The sequence below is a fragment of the Canis lupus genome, chromosome 1 (genome assembly GCF_011100685.1).
Source record: "Canis lupus familiaris isolate Mischka breed German Shepherd chromosome 1, alternate assembly UU_Cfam_GSD_1.0, whole genome shotgun sequence".
NCBI lineage: Eukaryota > Metazoa > Chordata > Mammalia > Carnivora > Canidae > Canis > Canis lupus.
The window spans coordinates 82963668-82983866 of record NC_049222.1 but is presented as its reverse complement, the minus strand read 5'-3'; the positions used below and the strand labels follow the sequence as shown (position 1 = coordinate 82983866).

The 20199-nt window shown below is 38.4% G+C and overlaps 1 protein-coding gene and 1 long non-coding RNA gene across 8 annotated transcripts in view; one reads left to right on the top strand and one right to left on the bottom strand.

Annotated features, from left to right (window-relative positions):
- Positions 1-20199, top strand: part of PCSK5 (proprotein convertase subtilisin/kexin type 5) — a 457726-nt gene that overhangs the window by 211171 nt on the left and 226356 nt on the right. For all 3 annotated transcript variants that reach the window (XM_038527061.1, XM_038527060.1, XM_038527062.1), the window contains exon 10: positions 18693-18796. In XM_038527061.1, coding sequence (XP_038382989.1) covers positions 18693-18796 — 104 coding nt within the window. The remainder of the gene's footprint in view (positions 1-18692; positions 18797-20199) is intronic.
- Positions 15105-20199, bottom strand: part of LOC111096657 — a 71060-nt gene continuing 65965 nt past the window's right edge. For 2 of the 5 annotated variants that reach the window (XR_005354131.1, XR_005354127.1), the window contains one exon: positions 15105-16718. This is a non-coding gene — a long non-coding RNA (uncharacterized LOC111096657). Of the gene's footprint in view, positions 16719-16928; positions 16995-18677; positions 18817-20199 lie in introns of all 5 variants that reach the window. The other 3 variants (XR_005354129.1, XR_005354128.1, XR_005354130.1) reach the window with 3 other exon arrangements.

Sequence of the window (20199 nt, the reverse complement as noted above, 5' to 3'; positions counted from 1 at the left end):
CTGAAATTAAGAGTTGGATTCTTAACTGACTGAGCCACCCAGGCACCCTTTAATTTTCGATTTTTGGTGGACAAACTAGTTTATCTGAAAAACTTGGTACACAGCCAGGGAATGTTGGGAGGAGGGAAGAGAATTGAGAGAAATTTAAGGCAGGCTCTCAGAGGCGCCTGCTTGTGATTTGGCTATTGGAAACCTTTATAACTGACTTGAAAGAATGTAAGAGGGAGCTTCCTGGAGAAAGCATGATCTGGGAGTGATCATATTAGTCATGCTGTATTCTTATTCACTGCTCTGAATTTAGGTGCCATTGGAGGTGACATAGCCTCATTGCCATAGCAGATGTATTCAATTTTATAATGTTCATTGTGCTAAAACTCCCCATTATAGGCAATACCATACCTGGAATAGAAAATACTTGTGATCAGTTTGTCTGAGAAATCATAACATTGGAAGTTTGCCCAGAGACCATCTGGTCTGTAGAGATGCTATTTAGCAAGAGTGTTCAAAGATCACCAGGCAAGGGAGAATAATACTGGTAAGATAATTCAGGTAATTTTTTAAATAAAGGGGTTTTTTTAGTTTAAAAAATTCTTAAGTGACTTATTTGGAAATTATGTACTATTTTGGTAAAAAAAATTTTTAATTATATAAAATGGTGCTGTCCTTATTTGGCAAAATTAAATTACCAGTCATCCACTGATTCCATTTGCACTAAAATATTTAATACTGAAAGATCCCAGAAGAGCAAACCCATCACCAATATTGCTAGCAATAGAACCATTTAAAAATTAGATTATTATCACTAAAATAATACATACCATTTTTTTAAAAAAGCATGTAGAAATATAAAAACAAAGATCAAAAGCATCCCTACACAACTTTCAGCAGCTCAGCAACTGTTTTATGCTTGAATAGTACAGTAACTTCTAATACTATGATGCCTGTTTCAAACACTCTTAATATACGCAATGTATTTATTGCAAAAATATTTCCTACTTGATTGTCTTCAATCTGCCTATCACCTTCCCTTCAGATCCTGTTGTTCCTCTTGTCCTCCCTTCTCTATTAGTCTTTTACCATCCATTTTAACAACATAATGCTTTGTCCAACACAGTCAAGCAAGATTAGATTCAAGAAGATTCTTCTAGGTCGTTGTGAGTTCTGTCTCTGTCCACTTGTTGAAAATTGGGTGTCAATCAACTCCTGAATTCTAGCAACTGATATTCAACTTGAATTTCAGAAACGTGTTTCCAAGTCACTCGAAAGGGCTGTAAATGCTGTGAATCCTCTACAAATCATGTACTAATCATTTATGTTATTAATATTTTTCTTATTGGCATATGCTCCACATATTAGCCCTGGCCATAGTTATTACACGTATTTTATCAATTTTTCATCTACTTTCTTTTTTAAGATTTTGTTTATTTATTCATGAGAAACACACAGAGAGAAGGGGAGGCAGAGACACAGGCAGAAGGAGAAGCAGGCTCTATGCAAGGAGCCTGACCTGGGATTCGATCCTGGGTCTCCAGGATCAGGCCCTGGGCTGAAGGCGGTGCTAAACCTCTGAGCCACCCAGGCTGCCCTGTCATCTACTTTCAAGTTTGCTTCAGATTGTTTTGGCAGAGGGGGCTTTTTTTTCTTTATTCTTTCATTATTATTAGTCAATTATCTGTGTTTTTTATAATAAATTTTGCAGTTAGTCATGACTCATTTTTTAGACCTTCTGGAGAATTTTATGTATGCTTAAGAAAGCTATGTATGCTTTCCCCCTAAAATGAGCCCAGGCACATGTATAATAGAGGATTTTCTGTACCCCAAAGTAACCTATGGGCCCCAAGTTAAGAGCTCAGGTTAGAAAGTCTTTCCTATCTCAAAGTCTCAAATACCAACTTCCATTTTCATCTAGGGCTTTATTTCATTTTTTTTAAGATTTTATTTATTTATTCATGAGAGACATAGAGAGAGAGAGGCAGAGACACAGGCAGAGGGAGAAGCAGGCTCCATGCAGGGAGCCCGACATGGGACTCAATCCTGGGTCTCCAGGATCACACCCTGGGCTGAAGGTGGCTGGCGCTAAACCGCTGGGCCACCCGGGCTGCCCTTATTTCATTTTTCAATGTTAATGTCTAACCACGTAGAATTTATTTTGGCATTCAGTAGGAGGCTCTAAGTTGAATTTTTATAGAGATCCATTTACTCGATGCCATTTCTTACGTAATCTTCCTCTCCAAAAACAATTTGTTTTGCATTCCAGTCATTGAATTTATCAAGGTCTCCCTTGCGTTTTCTGTTTATTATTCTGTCTATTCTTTGACATTACATGATCATTCCACTTTTTAAATATTTTCTGAAGCATTTCTACCTGTTTATTTTTCCTGGAAAATTTTAGAACCATTTTGCCGTGTTCCCCAAAACAGGCTGAATGACAATTTATGACAACTGTATGAATCTTGGCTTCTTTATAACAGTTTGTTTTCCCATTCAAGAAAATTTGCCTCTGAATTATTCAGATCTCTCTTTTATTGGCAAAATAACATTTCAGGCTTGTCTTTAGTTCCATACTTTTTTGGGTAGATTTCTTTTTTGGAATAGTAAATATTTGAATGCTTTGCTGTTACTGTTACATCATGTATAACAGAGATACTGTTTTTGTATGTTTTCTTTTCTCTAGCCCCTTTAATTCACATTGTGTTGTAACTGATTACCTTGTTTTTTGAGGGGAGGGAATATATACATGACTTTGGACTATGGTAACTCTCTCTTCATTTGAATTTTTTCTGGGTTTGTTTTCATTTACAAACTGGTCATTATGACTGCAGGTCTTGGAGTCAGGCTGACATCAGTTCCAGTCCTGCCTCCACTCTATTACTACCTAGGTAGCCTTGAACAAGTGAAAATTATGTTTCTTGACCTCATTAAATTTTGGTTTCTTCATCTGAAATTTGGGGCAATAACCCAGAATCACCAGTTTGTTGCCAGGATGAAACAGATGTGGACATATGGAAAGTAGTACAAATATAGAAGCTGATATAATCATGATTAGTGTTTCTGTTATATTAGCCCACCGTTTAAAATATTAAGTATCAAAAATGACAATAAGCTTTCATGTCTAGGTCCTGATTTTCTCTGGATTCTTTTTTTTTTTTATTTGTTTCACTTTTTGTTGATTTTTTTTTTCTTTTCTTCATGTGGCTATGCAGCATTTTTGGCTATGCAAAACCTTTTACAAAGGTTTTGTTAAAAATGGAATTTGGATCTTTTCTCAGTATCTGTTGAGGTTTTTGACATTTAGTTTGCCATATTAGAATCATTTATGGGACTTATTAGAATAATAGATTTTTAATATTATTTCTTTTTATATTACAAGTGAAATTTGGTTGTTTAGTATGCAGTTGGTTTAGTATTAGAATATTTTATACATGCCTTTGTGTTTATTTTCCTAAGTGACATTTATAGTTTCTTTTTTTTTAAGATATTTATTTATTTATTTATTTATTTATTTATTTATTCATTCATGAGAGGCACATGGGGGGGGGGGTAGAGACACAGGTTAGAGGGAGAAGCAGGCTGCATGCAGGGAGCCTGATGTGGGACTCGATCCTGGGACTCCAGAATCACGCCCTGGGCCGAAGGCAGGCGCTAAACTGCTGAGCCACCTAGGGATCCCCATAGTTTCTTGAACTGGATAGTGTGCATGTGTATATGTTCTATATTGTTACAGCACCTAGCTAATATTAATTGTGTACTTATGAGATATGAGGAGAATCTCGTAAAGTGTACTTTCTTTATTTTTTTTCTCATTTATTCCTCAAATATATGGTTGCATAGGTAGTAAATGAAGAATCAAGCCTCCTAACCTAGATTGGTTTAACCTGTCTGTACTCTGCCTCTCTACCACTTCGTTGTTACTGTTGGTTTTTTATATCAAGATGTTAAATTCACAAAACAAATTGTGAAACTTTGCATCTATTCTTTCCTCTGGAGACATTTACGATTACTATCCTTGTAAGTTTGAAGGAAACCATCTGTCCCTAAAGCCTTTGAGGTGCTCCTTTGATAAATTTTCAATCTTAATTTTTTTTCATCTATATTCTTCAGAACCAGGTCCATTTCGTAAGATTCTCAAATTTATTAACTAATAATTACATATAGTTACATATATAACTGTAATATAATGGCATATTTTGTAATTTGTAGCATAATATAATTATTTTAATATATGTAATATTAATATGATATATTTTATATATTATTTTCTTTGTTAGATGTTCTGTTGCTATTCTTCCTTTCAAAAGGCCAGTTCTTAGATTTGTTAATGATTAATGCTGTTTTTTTCATTAATATCTTTCCTGTTTTCCTGTGATCACTCTTCATTCTTTATTAATCTTATTGGTTGAATCATGGTTCATTTATTTTTCCTTTTACATTAGTATGATTTAAAAAGAAAAAAACCTGCAGATTTACTTCTGAACACACTTTTGGCTATCATTACTTTTTAAGGATGTTTGGGCTTCCTTTTTGGTAGAATGACAATTGAGAATAATAGTTTTAAGTATTAACACACTTTGTCTCTATTGAGATTAATTATTGACCTTTTTCCCCCCACTATGCTGTGGTCAGATAATGAAGTTAGATTATCAGCCACACTAGTGGTATGTGAAGTATTGTTTTTCCTTAGGGCAGTTGAGGTTTCCTTTTGGCTCAGTATATCGGCAATTAAAAAAGCTCTTTTTTTTTTTTTTAAGCTCTTTAGTAAAAAAAAAAAAAATAATAATAATAATAATAAATAAAGCTCTTTAGTTGGTGCGTGAATTCTTAAGAAAAAGAAATTATTCTTTGTAGGAGATATGTTTTAATACTATTAACGTATATCTTTTATGTAAACAAATCCTTTGTAGTCTTTTCCCTGAAATAAATGGATTAAATTACCTGACTGGGGCACCTGGGTGGCTCAGTGATTGAGTATCTGCCTTTGGCTCAGGGCATGATCCCAGGGTCCTAGCATCGAGTCCCACACTGGGATCTCTGCAGGGAGCCTGTTTCTCCCTCTGCCTACATCTCTGCCTCTCACTGTGTGTCTCTCATGAAAAACTAAATAAAATCTTTAAGAAAAAAATAAAATAAAATAAAATGCCTAAATAGTAGTCTGGGTCCCTCAGTTACTTCTTTTTTCTTATAGTGTTTGATCCATACATTTTTTTTAATAAATTTATTTTTTATTGGTGTTCAATTTACCAACATACAGAATAACACCCAGTGCTCATCCCGTCAAGTGCCCCCCTCAGTGCCCGTCACCCATTCACCCCCACTCCCCGCCCTCCTCCCCTTCCACCACCCCTAGTTCATTTCCCAGAGTTAGGAGTCTTTATGTTCTGTCTCCCTTTCTGATATTTCCCGCCCATTTCTTCTCCCTTCCCTTATATTCCCTTTCACTATAATTTATATTCCCCAAATGAATGAGAACATACACTGTTTGTCCTTCTCCGACTGACTTACTTCACTCAGCATAATACCCTCCAGTTCCATCCACGTTGAAGCAAATGGTGGGTATTTGTCATTTCTAATGGCTGAGTAATATTCCATTGTATACATAAACCACATCTTCTTTATCCATTCATCTTTCGATGGACACTGAGGCTCCTTCCACAGTTTGGCTATTGTGGACATTGCTGCTAGAAACATCGGGGTGCAGGTGTCCCGGCGTTTCATTGCATCTGAACATTTGGGGTAAATCCCCAACAGTGCAATTGCTGGGTCGTAGGGCAGGTCTATTTTTAACTCTTTGAAGAACCTCCACACAGATCAGTATCAATGGAACAGAATAGAGAACCCAGAAGTGGACCCTCAACTTTATGGTCAACTAATATTCGATAAAGGAGGAAAGACTATCCATTGGAAGAAAGACAGTCTCTTCAATAAACGGTGCTGGGAAAATTGGACATCCACATGCGGAAGAATGAAACTAGACCACTCTCTTTCACCATACACAAAGATAAACTCAAAATGGATGAAAGATCTAAATGTGAGACAAGATTCCATCAAAATCCTAGAGGAGAACACAGGCAACACCCTTTTTGAACTCGGCCATAGTAACTTCTTGCAAGATACATCCACGAAGGCAAAAGAAACAAAAGCAAAAATGAACTATTGGGACTTCATCAAGATAAGAAGCTTTTGCACAGCAAGGGATACAGTCAACAAAACTAAAAGACAACCTCCAGAATGGGAGAAGATATTTGCAAATGACATATCAGATAAAGGGCTAGTTTCCAAGATCTATAAAGAACTTATTAAACTCAATACCAAAGAAACAAACAATCCAGTCACGAAATGGGCAAAAGAGATGAAGAGAAATCTCACAGAGGAAGACATAGACATGGCCAACACGCACATGAGAAAATGCTCCGCATCACTTGCCATCAGGGAAATACAAATCAAAACCACAATGAGATACCACCTCACACCAGTGAGAATGGGGAAAATTAACAAGGCAGGAAACCACAAATGTTGGAGAGGATGCGGAGAAAAAGGAACCCTCTTACACTGTTGGTGGGAATGTGAACTGGTACAGCCACTCTGGATCCATACATTTTGATAGAAACATTTCATGCTGTTAGATATTTATTATAGACACTACCTTATCTTTCTGCTAAATTATACTTCCTTGTCCTTTTCGGTGTCTTTTTTTAAGATTGTATTTATTTTTTTCATAAGAGACACAGTTAGAAAAGCAGAAACACAGGCAGAGGGAGAAGCAGGCTCTGCAGAGAGCCCAATGAGGGACTCGATCCCAGGACCCCAGGACCCCAGAATCACAACCTGAGCCAAAGGCAGATGTTCAACCATTAAGCCTCCGGGACATCCCCTTTTCAGTGTCTTTATGTCTAAAATGTTATAGTATTTCAATTAATTTTGTCATCCATACCTTTACATGTGTGTGTGTTGTGGAAAAATCTCTCCCTTTCTTTAATTTTTAGTTTCTATATTTTTTTAGGAAAAAATATTTTAAAATATTTTAATAATTTTTAAATTTTAGGTTTTAAATAAAGCTGATATTTAAAAATAAATATATCTTACAACAAGGGAGTTCTCCCCTTTGCCTCCTTGCTATATGAACATGGCTCATGCTTACTTTGCTGTTCCCACCTACACTTATATATCCATGTTTAATACCATAATCTGGATTTATGCAACAGGCTATTTTTTTTAAAGATTTTATTTATTTATTTATTCATGAGAGACAGAGAAAGAGGCAGAGACACAGGCAGAGGGAGAAGCAGGCTCCATGCAGGGAGCCTGATGCGGGACTCAATCCAGGGACTCCAGGATCATGCCCTGGGCTGAAGGCGTTGCAAAACCACTGAGCCACCCAGACGTCCCACAACAGGCTATTTTAATTAATTTATTTCTTCCCATTATTTTTTTCTTTTTTGAAGGATTGTGTTAAGAGACTTGTTAAGTCTTCCCTCTGTGTTTATTTTTGAGCCATGGGAAGGCCTTTCATAACAACAACACGTTCTAGGGTTTTTAATTTGGACTTATGTATTCATCGGCTGAAATAGATCTTAACGTTATCTGCTTTATTTTGGTTTTCAGAGCGTGTGTTTGTAGAGAGGTAGGTTAGTTTACTTTGTCAGTCCTATCAATGGGTGTCTTCTGCATTTACTCATGAAGGACAGGAGGTTAGCATAAAATTCTTGGGCTTAAAAAAAAAAATTCTTGGGCTTATTTCCTTTCAGTGGTTTTAACTGTCCTTTTTCATGGGTCTCCTGAAATGAGCTTTGCAGAGAATCCTAAGGCAGAAATTCTGCTTTAATTCCTAAATAACTTTAAAAAAAAAAAAATCTTATTTATTCATGAGAGGCAGAGACGCAGGCAGAGGGAGAAGCAGGCTCCCTGCAGGGATCTCAACCACTGAGCCACCCAGGTGTCCCAATTCCTAAATAGCTTTTAAGATACTTTTCATTAGTATCTATCTATATGTACACACTATATGTGTACATATAGATAATCCTATAGATTATATGTACACGTACACATACATATACAGATATCAGGATGACTGTAAGAGATGCAATTCTTCATATTTCCTGAAACATACTGAGTTCTTCGAGCCTACCTGGGGCATTTTTAATCAAGTGGGATTTTGATTACTAATAAAGCCTACCCTGGGAGTCTGAGAGACCTGCATGCAAATTCCTGTTCTTGTTCTCACTGTTACTGACTTTAGGATCCATATGTAACCTGTCTAAGCCTTAGTTTCCACTTCCCTGTAAAGGGAAGAATAATATTATCTGCATCCTGCAGTGGTTTGTGTGCATTACTGTAAGTAAATCGTGAAGACTCAGTAGGTGTTGGTCCTCAGAGGCAGACAAAACTCCTATCTCGAAGTGGGTTTCTGTTTTCTGGCCTCCAGCTCTGTCATCTTGCATTTCCTTGTCATCTCTTCATTAGTTTCCTTTAAAAAAAAAATTTGTGGGGAGTTCTTATATTTGTAGTCCACATTATTAACTCAATTTTCCATACTATCAGTTTCACAGTATCCATATCCGTTATCAATTGACTCCCTCTAATGCAAACTTTGTTTTGCTAATACTACTCTATGCTCCTTTTAGTCTTTCTCTCAATTTCTATTTTGGCATCTAAACCTGCCTTCCTTATTGCTATATTTGCTTTTCGTTCACTGTCTTTTCCACGGGCTCCATATTATTTTTCTTCATTTTTCCTGTCCCCGTACTTCCCTCTTTCTTTTTTTAAGATTTTATTTATTTATTCATGAGAGACATAGAGAGAAAGGCAGACACAGTCAGAGGGAGAAGCAGGCTTCCCGCAAGGAGCCCGATGTGGGACTCAATCCCAGGACCCTGGGATCACCACCTGACCCAAAGGCAGATGCTCAACCACCGAGCCACCCAGGTGCCCCCTGTACTTCTAAGTACCTTTTACTTTTTTTCTTTTTCCTTCCCTTCTTCCTTCCTATGTTCCTATTTTTTTCCTTTTTTTTTTTTTTTAATCACTCTCAATGAGAAATTCTAGCTTTAGAAAGGGTGTGAGCTGTCCCTGCTCTGCTTAACATCCAAGCACAGACCTATTCAAACTTGCCCTTAAAGGATTAGATGATAGACAAAACCCTTTGGTCAATTATCAGATCCTGGCAGAGATCAGATCCAAAGTGAGGAGTGCCAGGTAAGGAGAAGTTGTTTGTTTGTTTTTAAGATTTTATTTCTTTACTCATAAGAGCCACACAGAGGCAGAGACACAGGCAGAGGGAGAAGCAGGCTCCCCATGGGGAGCTCAATGTGGGACCCCGGGATTATGACCTGAGCTGAAGGCAGACACTTAACCATTGAGCCACCTAGGCATCCCTCTTGGTATTTTTCTTATTAATTAATTAAGTAAGTAAGTAAGTAAGTATCTATTTATTTTTGAGAGAGAAATAGCATGACCTAGGGGAGGAGCAGAGGGAAAGAGAGGCAGACTCCCTGCTGAGTGGGGAGCCTGATATCAGGGGACTCCATCCCAAGACCCCAAGATCATGATGTGAGCCAAAGGCAGATACTTAACTGACTGAGCCACCCACGTTCCCCTCTCTGTCTTTTCTTAAATGGCTACTACAGCTCCAGCCATCACGTCCACATTCAAGTAAAAGAAGGAAGAAAAGAGTGAAGGAAAATTGGGGAATGCCTGTGTCAGGAAAGCAAAGGCTTTCTCAGAAAAGCCCAGTAAACTCCTACTTACGTTTTATTACTCAGAATTCCATCTCATGTGCACCCCTCCCTGCCGGGGCATCTGGGGGACATGACTTTGGTATCTCACATGTAGACTAAGAAAGGCAGTAAAAAAGAAAGGTAGAATTTACCCCCTAATTCCTGCCATAATTTCTAGGAATTGAAACTCTAAAAATAGAGATAGAACACATAGCAGAGTTAATGCTCGGGCTGCCTTGAAAATAAAAAAAAAAGAGTACATGTCTAGTAGAGAATCATGTATATACTTTCTTAGGCCAGGAGTATCTTTGGTCTTTAATTCAGGGGATAGATGGGGAAGCAGGCTTAACTTTTGGGGGGTCTTTCATCACTACTTCCTCCCTCTACTTTCCTTTAAGTGACAAGCCAGCTTTGTTTTCTTAATGTAAAGTACAGAAATGTTAAACATTCTTTTGCTTATTCCAGTCACATCAGCCATAAGGTTATTTGAAATATTCTGTACAAAATACAGAATTTTTGTTCTAGATTTCTGTTAACCTTTCCCGCAATGGGTATGTACAGTGCATAAGGCTTTTTAAAAATATTTTTTAAAGATTTTATTTATTTATTCATGAGAGACAAGAAAGAGGCAGAGACATAGGCAGAGAGAGAAGCAGGCTGCCTGCGGGGAACCTGATGTAGGACTCAATCCCCGGACTCCGGGATCACGTCCTGGGCCAAAGGCAGACACTCAACACTGAGCATCCCTAAAAATATTTTTTTGTTACCATTGATATCTAGTAATTAGAAAGACTGCTAGGAGTTGACATAATAAACCAGGAGTTTCTAAAATAGAATAACATTTACTTAAAATTCTAGAATCCAAAATGCATACTGATTTTCACTGAACTTTAAAAGGCAGGTGAACACTGAAAAATCCCTGTTTAAAAATATACTTCTTGATAAGCAGGTAGAAAAGCATCACTTTAATTCTTTGTATTCAGCGGGGGGAAAAATGAGAGAAAATGCTGTAACTTAGAATAATAGTAATAACAGAGATGCAGCCAAGTATTTTTATTGCCTGTCCAAGGGTTCAACTGCTGGCTTTTGAGGTGAGAACTTTGCAAATCCCTAACCTCTAGTAGAAAAGTTTCAAAAACACTGCAGTCTAGCAGTTCACTTGAGCAAATAAGTACATACAGTCTTCATCCTAACATTTGGTACCATATGGCACTCCGATGTCCACACAAAGAACATTCCACCATCTTCTACATCACTCAGTGGCCAACTGTCAAGAGCAAAGATGTTCCCACGAGTAGAGAGAGAGGATTTGTTACAATCACAGTGGGTCCAGGCACTTGTTTTCCTAACCGGTCAGCTTGACGCCTGCACCATTGGCTCATTAAAACCAGATCCTTTGACAGATAGTGGCATTATTATTTCCCGAGCATGAACACACTGATGTATCAAAAATGCTAGTTTGCTTATTTGTTACAGGACCATACCATCGAAATTTAGGAATAGAAAAAAAAAAAAAAAAAAGAACAGCTTAATTAAATAGAGAACCATCAAAAGCTAGCAGAAACTCAATGCTAGCAGAAACTCAAGAGTGGTCCTTCTGAATTGTTTCGGGATGATAGGTTGTGCGTCCTAATAAATCACGATGGCTGTTGTCTTTGGGAGTCTGTGCCAGGCACTCTGTATGCATCACCTTGGGTTCTTGCAACCACCCTGCAGACTGTGTGGTACCACCTCTGCTGTCAGCTGAAAGAACTGAGTCCCTGAGAGGTTCAGAAAATTGTCTGGCATCATAGAAGCATCAGATAGCAGGTGATGATTTAGCCCAAGTCTTCCCGATGGCAAAGCACAGTTCTATCATTCTCATGTGACTCTGAGCAGTGTTTGTTATTATTTTTAAGAACCAATTTAAATGAGAAATAAAAATAATGCGGATGGCAGTGTGTTCCTGCAGGACGATGTCGGTGCACTTAGAACTGCGTACGTCTTTGGGCTGAGTCTGTCCTCCTGCTTCCTTCCCAGACTTGGGTTTCTTGCAGCCTGACTGGGATAAGCTTGCGGGGTGGGGGCGGGGGGGAGTTCTCATCCTGTCACTTATTGTCTACTTCAAGAGATTTCAAAGATTGAGGATGAAAATGAAAGTCAGACTTGGATTCCAGGTCTCAGAGTACATGAAGAGAGAGACCTTTAGATTGGCCAGAATTTATAGCCTTGGGGTAATACTGTTGGAGGGAATTGCATCCATAGGGAGAAGTGGCACTGAGTTCCATTATTGTGAATTGATTTCCATGCATGTGATCTCAAGTTAGTGTACCTTTGTGTGACCATCCATCGCATTGTATCCCCTAAAGGTTTATGCAGCACGTATTTCAAGGAAATGATGACTGGGCTTACAGACACAATGCCATTTGTTTGTAAAGCCGCAGAAAACTTAATTGATGTGTTTTAGGTGTCATGGCAAATCATGCAGGTGAGCCAAGAAGTACAAAGGAAAGAAGACACTTCAGTTTAAATGGCAGAGTTTTTCTTTGTAAATTAGGGTCTGTGTTCCCTGAAGTGTGTTCAGAGACCAAGTTTCTGTACCTTTGACTTTATACTCCCTTCACGTAATGAGTGAATGGTGTATACAAGAGAGTATAATGAAAAGTTGACTTGGGTGGTCCTGAACCAATCTTCTCTTTTCTTTTATCTTTTCTACTTCCATTCAGGTATGGACAGATCATAAGTAGGTGTCCAGGGGATACCAGAACAAGTCACATTTCCAAATCTGGGGGTATTATTATCTGTGTTTTCTGTCGGTACACTCAATTTGAGGCCTGGAACTTTTGAATTAATGTAGAGCACAAGGTACCACACAACAAAACAACAACCAAACACACTCCCATTAGCAATTTATATCTGTTTACCGTGGGACATATGATGATCCTTTCAGCGGCTTCATTCCCTGACCAAAGAAGATGGGTTTCCTTTGTCGGATGGTCGGTATTTTATTCTTGACTTGTCACAGACACGCATGGGGTACAGTCAGAATACTGTTTTTACCAAACTCAGAAGGCTTCAAACACCTTCTCTCTCATCTTTGTTATCCCAGCTGACAATGAATCTTTCTTCTTAATTGCTGATTTATTTAGCATCTGTACAATGACTTTAATTTTCTGGCTACTTGTTCCCTTTTCTATTTTACACAGTGGTAAGGATCATAAAACGAGACTGGTTTTGTCTCAGATTTTTTGTGGAATATTTAGTCAGTTGAGTGCTTGCTGATTGGTCGTGCAGTTTCCCCATAGGACTGCTTCTTGAAATTGCTCATCATTGCATTAGATAGAATCACTCTTGTATGTAAAGAAGATTGGCACGTTCAGGAAACAGTTTTCATTATCTGGATTTGCTATTGCTGCTCATGTTGAGAAATTTTCTGTACCAAGATGTGTATATGTTGTCCCTTTAATCAGTTTCCTCTTAACTGCCTGTGATGCTAGATCCATTTGGGGATTTAGGGGGGAGGATAACTTCCTGTTTCTTCTTAATAAATGCAGGTGAGTCAGTCACTCAGGTTTCAGAATTGGCCCTGTTTTTTAAGGACTACCAAGTACCAGTTGATTTTGAACGGTTCACATATGTGCAGAACTAGCTGAGAAAACTCAGCTTTGTGTGACCATCCATCGCATTGTATCCTCTAAGGGTTTATGCAGCACGTATTTCAAGGAAATAATGACTGAGCTTACAGACACAATGCCATTTGTTTGTAAAGCCACAGAAAACTTAATTGATGTGTTTTAGGTGTCTTGACAAATCATGCAGGTGAGCCAAGAGGTACAAAGGAAACCAAAAGACGACACATATAGAACTCCCCAGAAAATCATGTATGTTTTATTGCCTTGAAATCTCTCTTGGGAGAGATTTTGTTGTGTTTTGCTTTTGAATTTAAATGCTAGCAGTTAGGCTTAGAAGCTCAACAGGAAGCACTACACAAAATGTCTTTCTTGGGATACGTCCTATTTCTAAACTTATTGTTGGGGCCATGAAATACTTTGAACTGCTCAGAACAAAAATGGAATACAAACACCAGGTAGTGATTGTGTCATTAATTATCCTGTTTTTTTGCTGCTGGAAATGAGACGTGTTTGAGATGGGGTTCAGATGAGCTCCCCTCATTGGAGAAGTGTTAACCCAACCAGACTACAAACTACATCAGAGCATGAACATGTCAAGCAAGGTGGCAAGTTCATAACCATAATGCTAAATAATCTAATGTTATGATCTACAGTATAAGCATATGATACTCTCTTATAAAAATAAGATGCTATTTCCTAGTTCAATAGCTTTCCATTTATCTTTGATAGTATGTGCCAAAGTTAAGCTGTCAGAACCTAAACCCCAGGGATCCCTGGGTGGCGCAGCGGTTTGGCGCCTGCCTTTGGCCCAGGGCGCGATCCTGGAGACCCGGGATCGAATCCCGCGTCGGGCTCCCGGTGCATGGAGCCTGCTTCTCCCTCTGCCTGTTGTGTCTCTGCCTCTCTCTCTCTCTGTATGACTATCATAAATAAATAAAAAAATGTTTAAAAAAAAAAAAAAAAGAACCTAAACCCCAAATTAAGACTTGAGAATCGTCTGAATTCTATGGCAAACAAAACTCAGCCAACTGAGTTAAAAGACACAGTACAGGTACAAAAATGGTGTGACTATGAGGACATGACATGCCACACTTGGCTTCCTGATCCAGTTGTCAAAGAACTACCTGGTAAACCACTATGTATGTGTTCATTCCACTTTTGTGGGTCCATCTGGAAATGGTGTTAAATAGTGAATGATAGCATAGGATCTTCAGCCAGCCAGGTGTTGCTGGTTTGAATTGTAACTCTACCACTAACTACCTGTATGTACTCGAGTTACCGTGTGTAACTCAATCTGCTTATCCTCTGTGGAACGGGAATAAAAATATTACCTGTGTTCATATAATGGATTTGTTTTTGTTTTTTTTAAGGATTTATTTATTTTATTTTATTTTATTTATTTATTTATTTATTTTATTTTATTTTATTTTATTTATTTTTTTTTTTTATTTATTCTTGAGAGAGAGAGAGAGAATGAGCATGAGCCAGGGCGGGGGGCGCGGGGGTGGGCAGAGGGAGAAGCAGGCTCCCTACCAAGCAGGCAGCTGGATGCAGGGCTCTATCCCAGGACCCTGGGATCATGACCCGAGCTGAAGGCAGACACTTAACCAACTGAGCCACCCAGGTGCCCCTCCTGTGATGTTTAAGATTGCACAGTATATATAATGCATGTACAACATGCAATACCTGGCCCTGACCAAGTGCTCATTTAATGTTGGTTATTAATTTGAAGTCCCTAAAGGATGCAAAACTTCCTAACAGGAAAAGAGGACACATATAGAACTCCTCAGAAAATCATGTATGTTTTATTGCCTTGAAAGCTCATAGCTAGCTAGCCACATTTAGCAGGGATTTATTAATGTTACCCTTTTAGTATACATTGTTGTTTAAAGGTAATTGTTGGGGATCCCTGGGTGGCTCAGCGGTTTAGCGCCTGCCTTTGGCCTGGGGCGTGATCCTGGAGTCACAGGATCAAGTCCCACATCAGGTTCCCTGCATGGAGCCTGCTTCTCCCTCTGCCTGTGTCTCTGCTTCTCTCTTTCTGTGTCTCTCATGAATAAATAAATAAAATCTTAAAAAAAAAATAAAGATAATTGTCAATAATTCCAGGTAGAAACCTAAGGGGTATGTGGCCTAAATCCTTGTGGCTTTTCATGGGCTCAGTGGTCTCCAGGCTCAGAATTGAGAGAAATTACTCTTTTCCCAAAGGTCAGTTATGCTTGTGGCCTCTTGATTGTTGTTTGCCCCCAAAGATCTCTGCGCTGTCTTCTGTTCTTGGAGGTGAGAGGGGTCTTGATGTTCAGAAGCCAGTGGAATGTGGCTCCAGGATAATTGCAGAAGGGGGTAGGCTGTAGGGGTTCCTACTTCACCACTGTGGCCTGCAAAGTTCCCAGCACAGGGATCATATAGCCTTCTCTTTGCTTTCACTCTGTATATGACATACTAGAAGTTTCATAGTCTGACTTCTTAACTTTTGCAGCATCCCTGATAGCATAAATACAAATAGGTCATACAATGTGAATCAGACTCCCCCAGCAATACAAGCCCTCTCAGGATACTAGCAGATTAACCTATGGCTATTTCCTGAGCTAATCATTAGTTACCTCCCACAGGTAGAAACACCACTGATTGCAAAATCCCTTGGTTTCCCATGTTAACTTCCTCGCTTCATTTTGGTGAAATTCAGGAAATTTTGAAATTAAATGATTTCTGAAATTGTGCATTATCAAATGTCAGAGTAAAATTACCTGACCACCTCCTCCTTTCCATGCATAGTTTCAATTTCCTGAAGCTAATTTCATCCTTCTAATTACAAGTACTCCAAGAAGAACTAGTTTTTACAACCCGGCATGAGAGCAAGTAACTCCTGTTCTTCAGGCTGACTTGCATGCAGGAGGCTTCCTGAATCTGCCTGAATACAGCTGCTTAAGGCATGAGATAAATGTTCCCTGTTCTGTTGTTGTCGTCGTCATCATCATCATCATCATCATCATCATCATCATCGTCACCACCACCACTATTATACTTTAGTGCTAAGGGTCAGTAGGGAAATGGTCTCTCAATGGTCAGAACTTGATGTTTCTGAAAGAATCTTGCCCTGGTGATAGGTACCATAGGAAACTTGCTTCATTTCTTTGTTTTTTTTTTTTCCATGAAGAGTAATATTTAAAATGTGAATGTTCTAGCTGTGTGTTAAATGTTATTTTAAACTCACTAGGTTAACTTAGACATATGTATCAAATCCAAGTATACTTTCAGGTGTCTTGCTGTTTGCTTGTGAAAAAAAAATTACATGCATGTCCATTTGAGAGGATCCTGCTGTACCATACGTCAAGAGGCTGGAAAATCTTGCCAGGATGAGCTTTTTTGTTGTTGCTTTTGCCTCTCGCCCAAATAACTGCATGGAGAAAGAGAAAGGAAATTAGCGTTACACCTCAGGCAGATCAGGAAAAGCATCTTATGGTCACCCTAGCGTTCAGAATTATCCTTTGACGCTTTTCCTAATTTTTCTGACCATGGTGTGACAAGTCTACTGAATTATTGTGTGGATTCAATATCCATCAACAAAGGGCCAAATCATGCTATTTGTTTTAGAAATAAAACTTACCTACCTCCTGGGCCCCATCACGCAATCTCCTTCTCTATCTCCAGAGTTTCATGCGTTATCAGGTTCCTAACAAAGTGTTGTGTAAAACAAAACAGAAATAACTGTTTTCCTTCTTCTTATATTTTTAAAACGCATGAAGTTGGGTTTTAATTTCCTTAGTATAAGTTATTGTGTGAATGCAACCTTACAAAGTAGTCTACATCCAATCTTGTCCCCCCTGAAAACTTTGGAAATGGCAGTACGGTCTCTTTTATTTTTAATCTGAGGGCTTAGCAAAAAGGTGTCAAAACTCTATAGTACGTTTCTCTCCCTGTCTCCTTCATATTCAAGCCACCAAATAGGAGCTGTGGTTCAAAACGTAGCAGACGGTTTTACTCTCTACCACTTCTTGATAGCTTATTTTGCACCAGGAGCTGGGTTAAGGACTTGACATCACTTTGATTCAATCAGTACAATGGAGTAAAGTAGATGTTAGCATCCACATGCTAAATGGGGAACCTGAAACCCTGAGAAGCCAATTTCACAAAAGTAGGAAATGAAAAGGCCAGAATCTGCTCACTGGGCCCTCTCTGTCAGGGAGGCTACTCTCAAAAACATGTATGAGGCGAGTGTAATGGGAAAACATAGTATAAATATGCAGCTCCATTATTGAAAATTAGCTATGATTAAGATACCAAGTTTTCCCTCTGCCTGGGAGAAGCCAACCTCCATATATGTGCGTATGAGGGGCCACAGGAGCTACCACATGCTCTTGTCACAGCTCAAGGAAGGTAGCAAATCATCGTTCCCCTCCCCTCAATGTTCTGAACCAGCCTTGGCAAATACCTTCTAAAAGGAAGCTAAAAGACAAGAAACAGAGTAACTATCCAAGCTGCATGATAACTGCCATATTTCCTAATTATTAAGTAAAAGGTTGTCACACCTGACATTCAAGACTGAAATGAAGAGGTTTCTTGATTAGAATTCTGTGCGTGCTTTGAGTCAAATGCCTTCCAGTATATACATACTCTTTGAAAGAGAACAGAAGTCCGTGCACATGGATTTGTTTTCTGTATGTTTATGAATCGTATTGCAGTTCTCCAAAGAAAGGAACTTCTAGTCAATGTCTTTGTGCTCTACAGTGCTAACAGTCACAAGACATAGGTATCCAGTAATTTAATATAATAACTACTTATTGCAGACTAAGGGTACTCCCATAGCTGTGTCTTGGAGCCCAGCTTTGGGCCCTGTCCCGAATTCTCTTTCTGTGAGAACACGGACACCGGGGACTCAGTTCAGCTGAGGCTTTTTCCATATCCCATACATATACGCAGAATGCTGAGTTCTCTGTTAAATGAAAATCAGTTGGCTGGCTATACAGCTGGACAAGGAAGTTCCAGAAGACTTCAGTTGTGACTTGAGCTTATCGTAATTTTCAGATGCTGATGCCCGCTTTTACACAAAGGATGACCAGGCCAGATTTGGGAGCCATTTTGTTGAGGAAACTGGAAATCCTCACCCTTCTAAAAACAGCTAACTAATGCCACATTATTTCCTAAATTTAAGGTTACATTTTCTGCCTCCCTCAGATTGACGTCACTTCTCCACGTTGAGAAAGAACCAGAGCGGCATTTGGCATTTGTTCACCCCAAACCCAAATCACTGACCCTTTGTTTTTAGTACTTTGCCATTTTGCTTTTGCTTTTTTAATTTGCTTGTGACTCTCTGCTTCCCCCATCTTTTTTTTTTTTTTGGTACAATGATTCTTACCTTGTCTTTCCCCAGTCCGTTTCTGACCTGGAGAGACGTGCAGCATGTTATTGTCAGGACTTCCCGTGCAGGACATTTGAACGCTAATGACTGGAAAACCAATGCTGCTGGTTTTAAGGGTGAGAACTTCTTTCATATTCTGTCACAGGCAAAATATTTTTATTTTTCCCCCATTTTAAATGGAGAGCAGGAAGTAGAACCCCTCAAAAGAAACCTAAAGTCGTGTGCTGACACACAAAGAGCTTGCTCTTTTAGTAAATAAAAGGCAGACTGATTTTTTTAAATTCAAGCAACACATAAAAGGCAGATTTCCTTGGCTTCCCACATCATAGGTCAATTTCTTAAAAGACAACCAACTTCCAAGTCTAGTCGACCTATGGGGCTTCTAATTAGTGTGTTATTGCTGTCATTGGTTATCTGAGTGGTGTTTGTAACAATGTATGTAAAACTTTCTCATCTTCTATAGTGATGACATCCATTTCGATAATAACTGGTATATTTTGTTCACTGTCAGTTTCTAGGCCATGCTTTCTCTACATTTTGGTTTTTTTTAAACTTCCACAAACAGCTAACTCTAAGACATTACATAAATTAAAAGTTCTTATGAAGCTTTATAACATAGAGTATACAATTATGCACAATATATCCTAAGTGCTCTTTTTCCCATGGCTGAGGATTATAGTTCCCTCAAACTGTCTTACTAATGGTGGCCATTTTGTTTGTCATCATCCATAACATACAGTATAATAAAAAAATAATTTTATAAAGCAGATGTCCTAAATTTTAATCCTTTAAATAGCCAAGATTACTCTCGGTCGTATCTGCAGACTTTAAATTTATTCTCAAATAATGTTGGTACCATTATATATCCCTATGGGTAAAAAAAAGTAATGCAATAGGGAATGTCTACTTAAAAATTGAGGTACTGGTCCTCAGATCCTTAGTAACATGTTGAATAATCCTGGGCAAGTCATTTAATTATTCTAGGCCCTACCTTCTCCAACTTGAACATTTTAGAAACTGAATAATATTATCTACATGCAATTTCTTAAATATTTTAATATGTCTTTAGTGAATTATATCCCATGTATGCAAATATCCACGTAAAATGTAATTTAAAAATTATTTGCAATTATAGTCTCATGCTTAGCCAAAACCTATAAATATACCAGATAACCAGTGCCATATAAAATATTTCTTTGGTTAGCATCTTCAATGAAGGCTTCACTCTGTTTTTAGAAAAAGAGTCTCTCTCTGCTTTTGAGTAGTATCAGACACCTCTCCATATTCGTAAATTCTGTAATACAGCAGTGTTCGATGAGCTTTTAATCTAAAGAGTCATAAATACTTGTTGAGATCACATTGTCTGAAGCCCAAATCAAGACACTCAACCTCAAAATAGCAATTGTTATGCACAGCATCCAAAATATGTGAAATTTCAGTTGTAAAAAATCCAAGATGTACTTTGCCATAGATGTGCTTCACTCTGATTAGCCTCTGCACCCTCCCAGCTCTTACGATC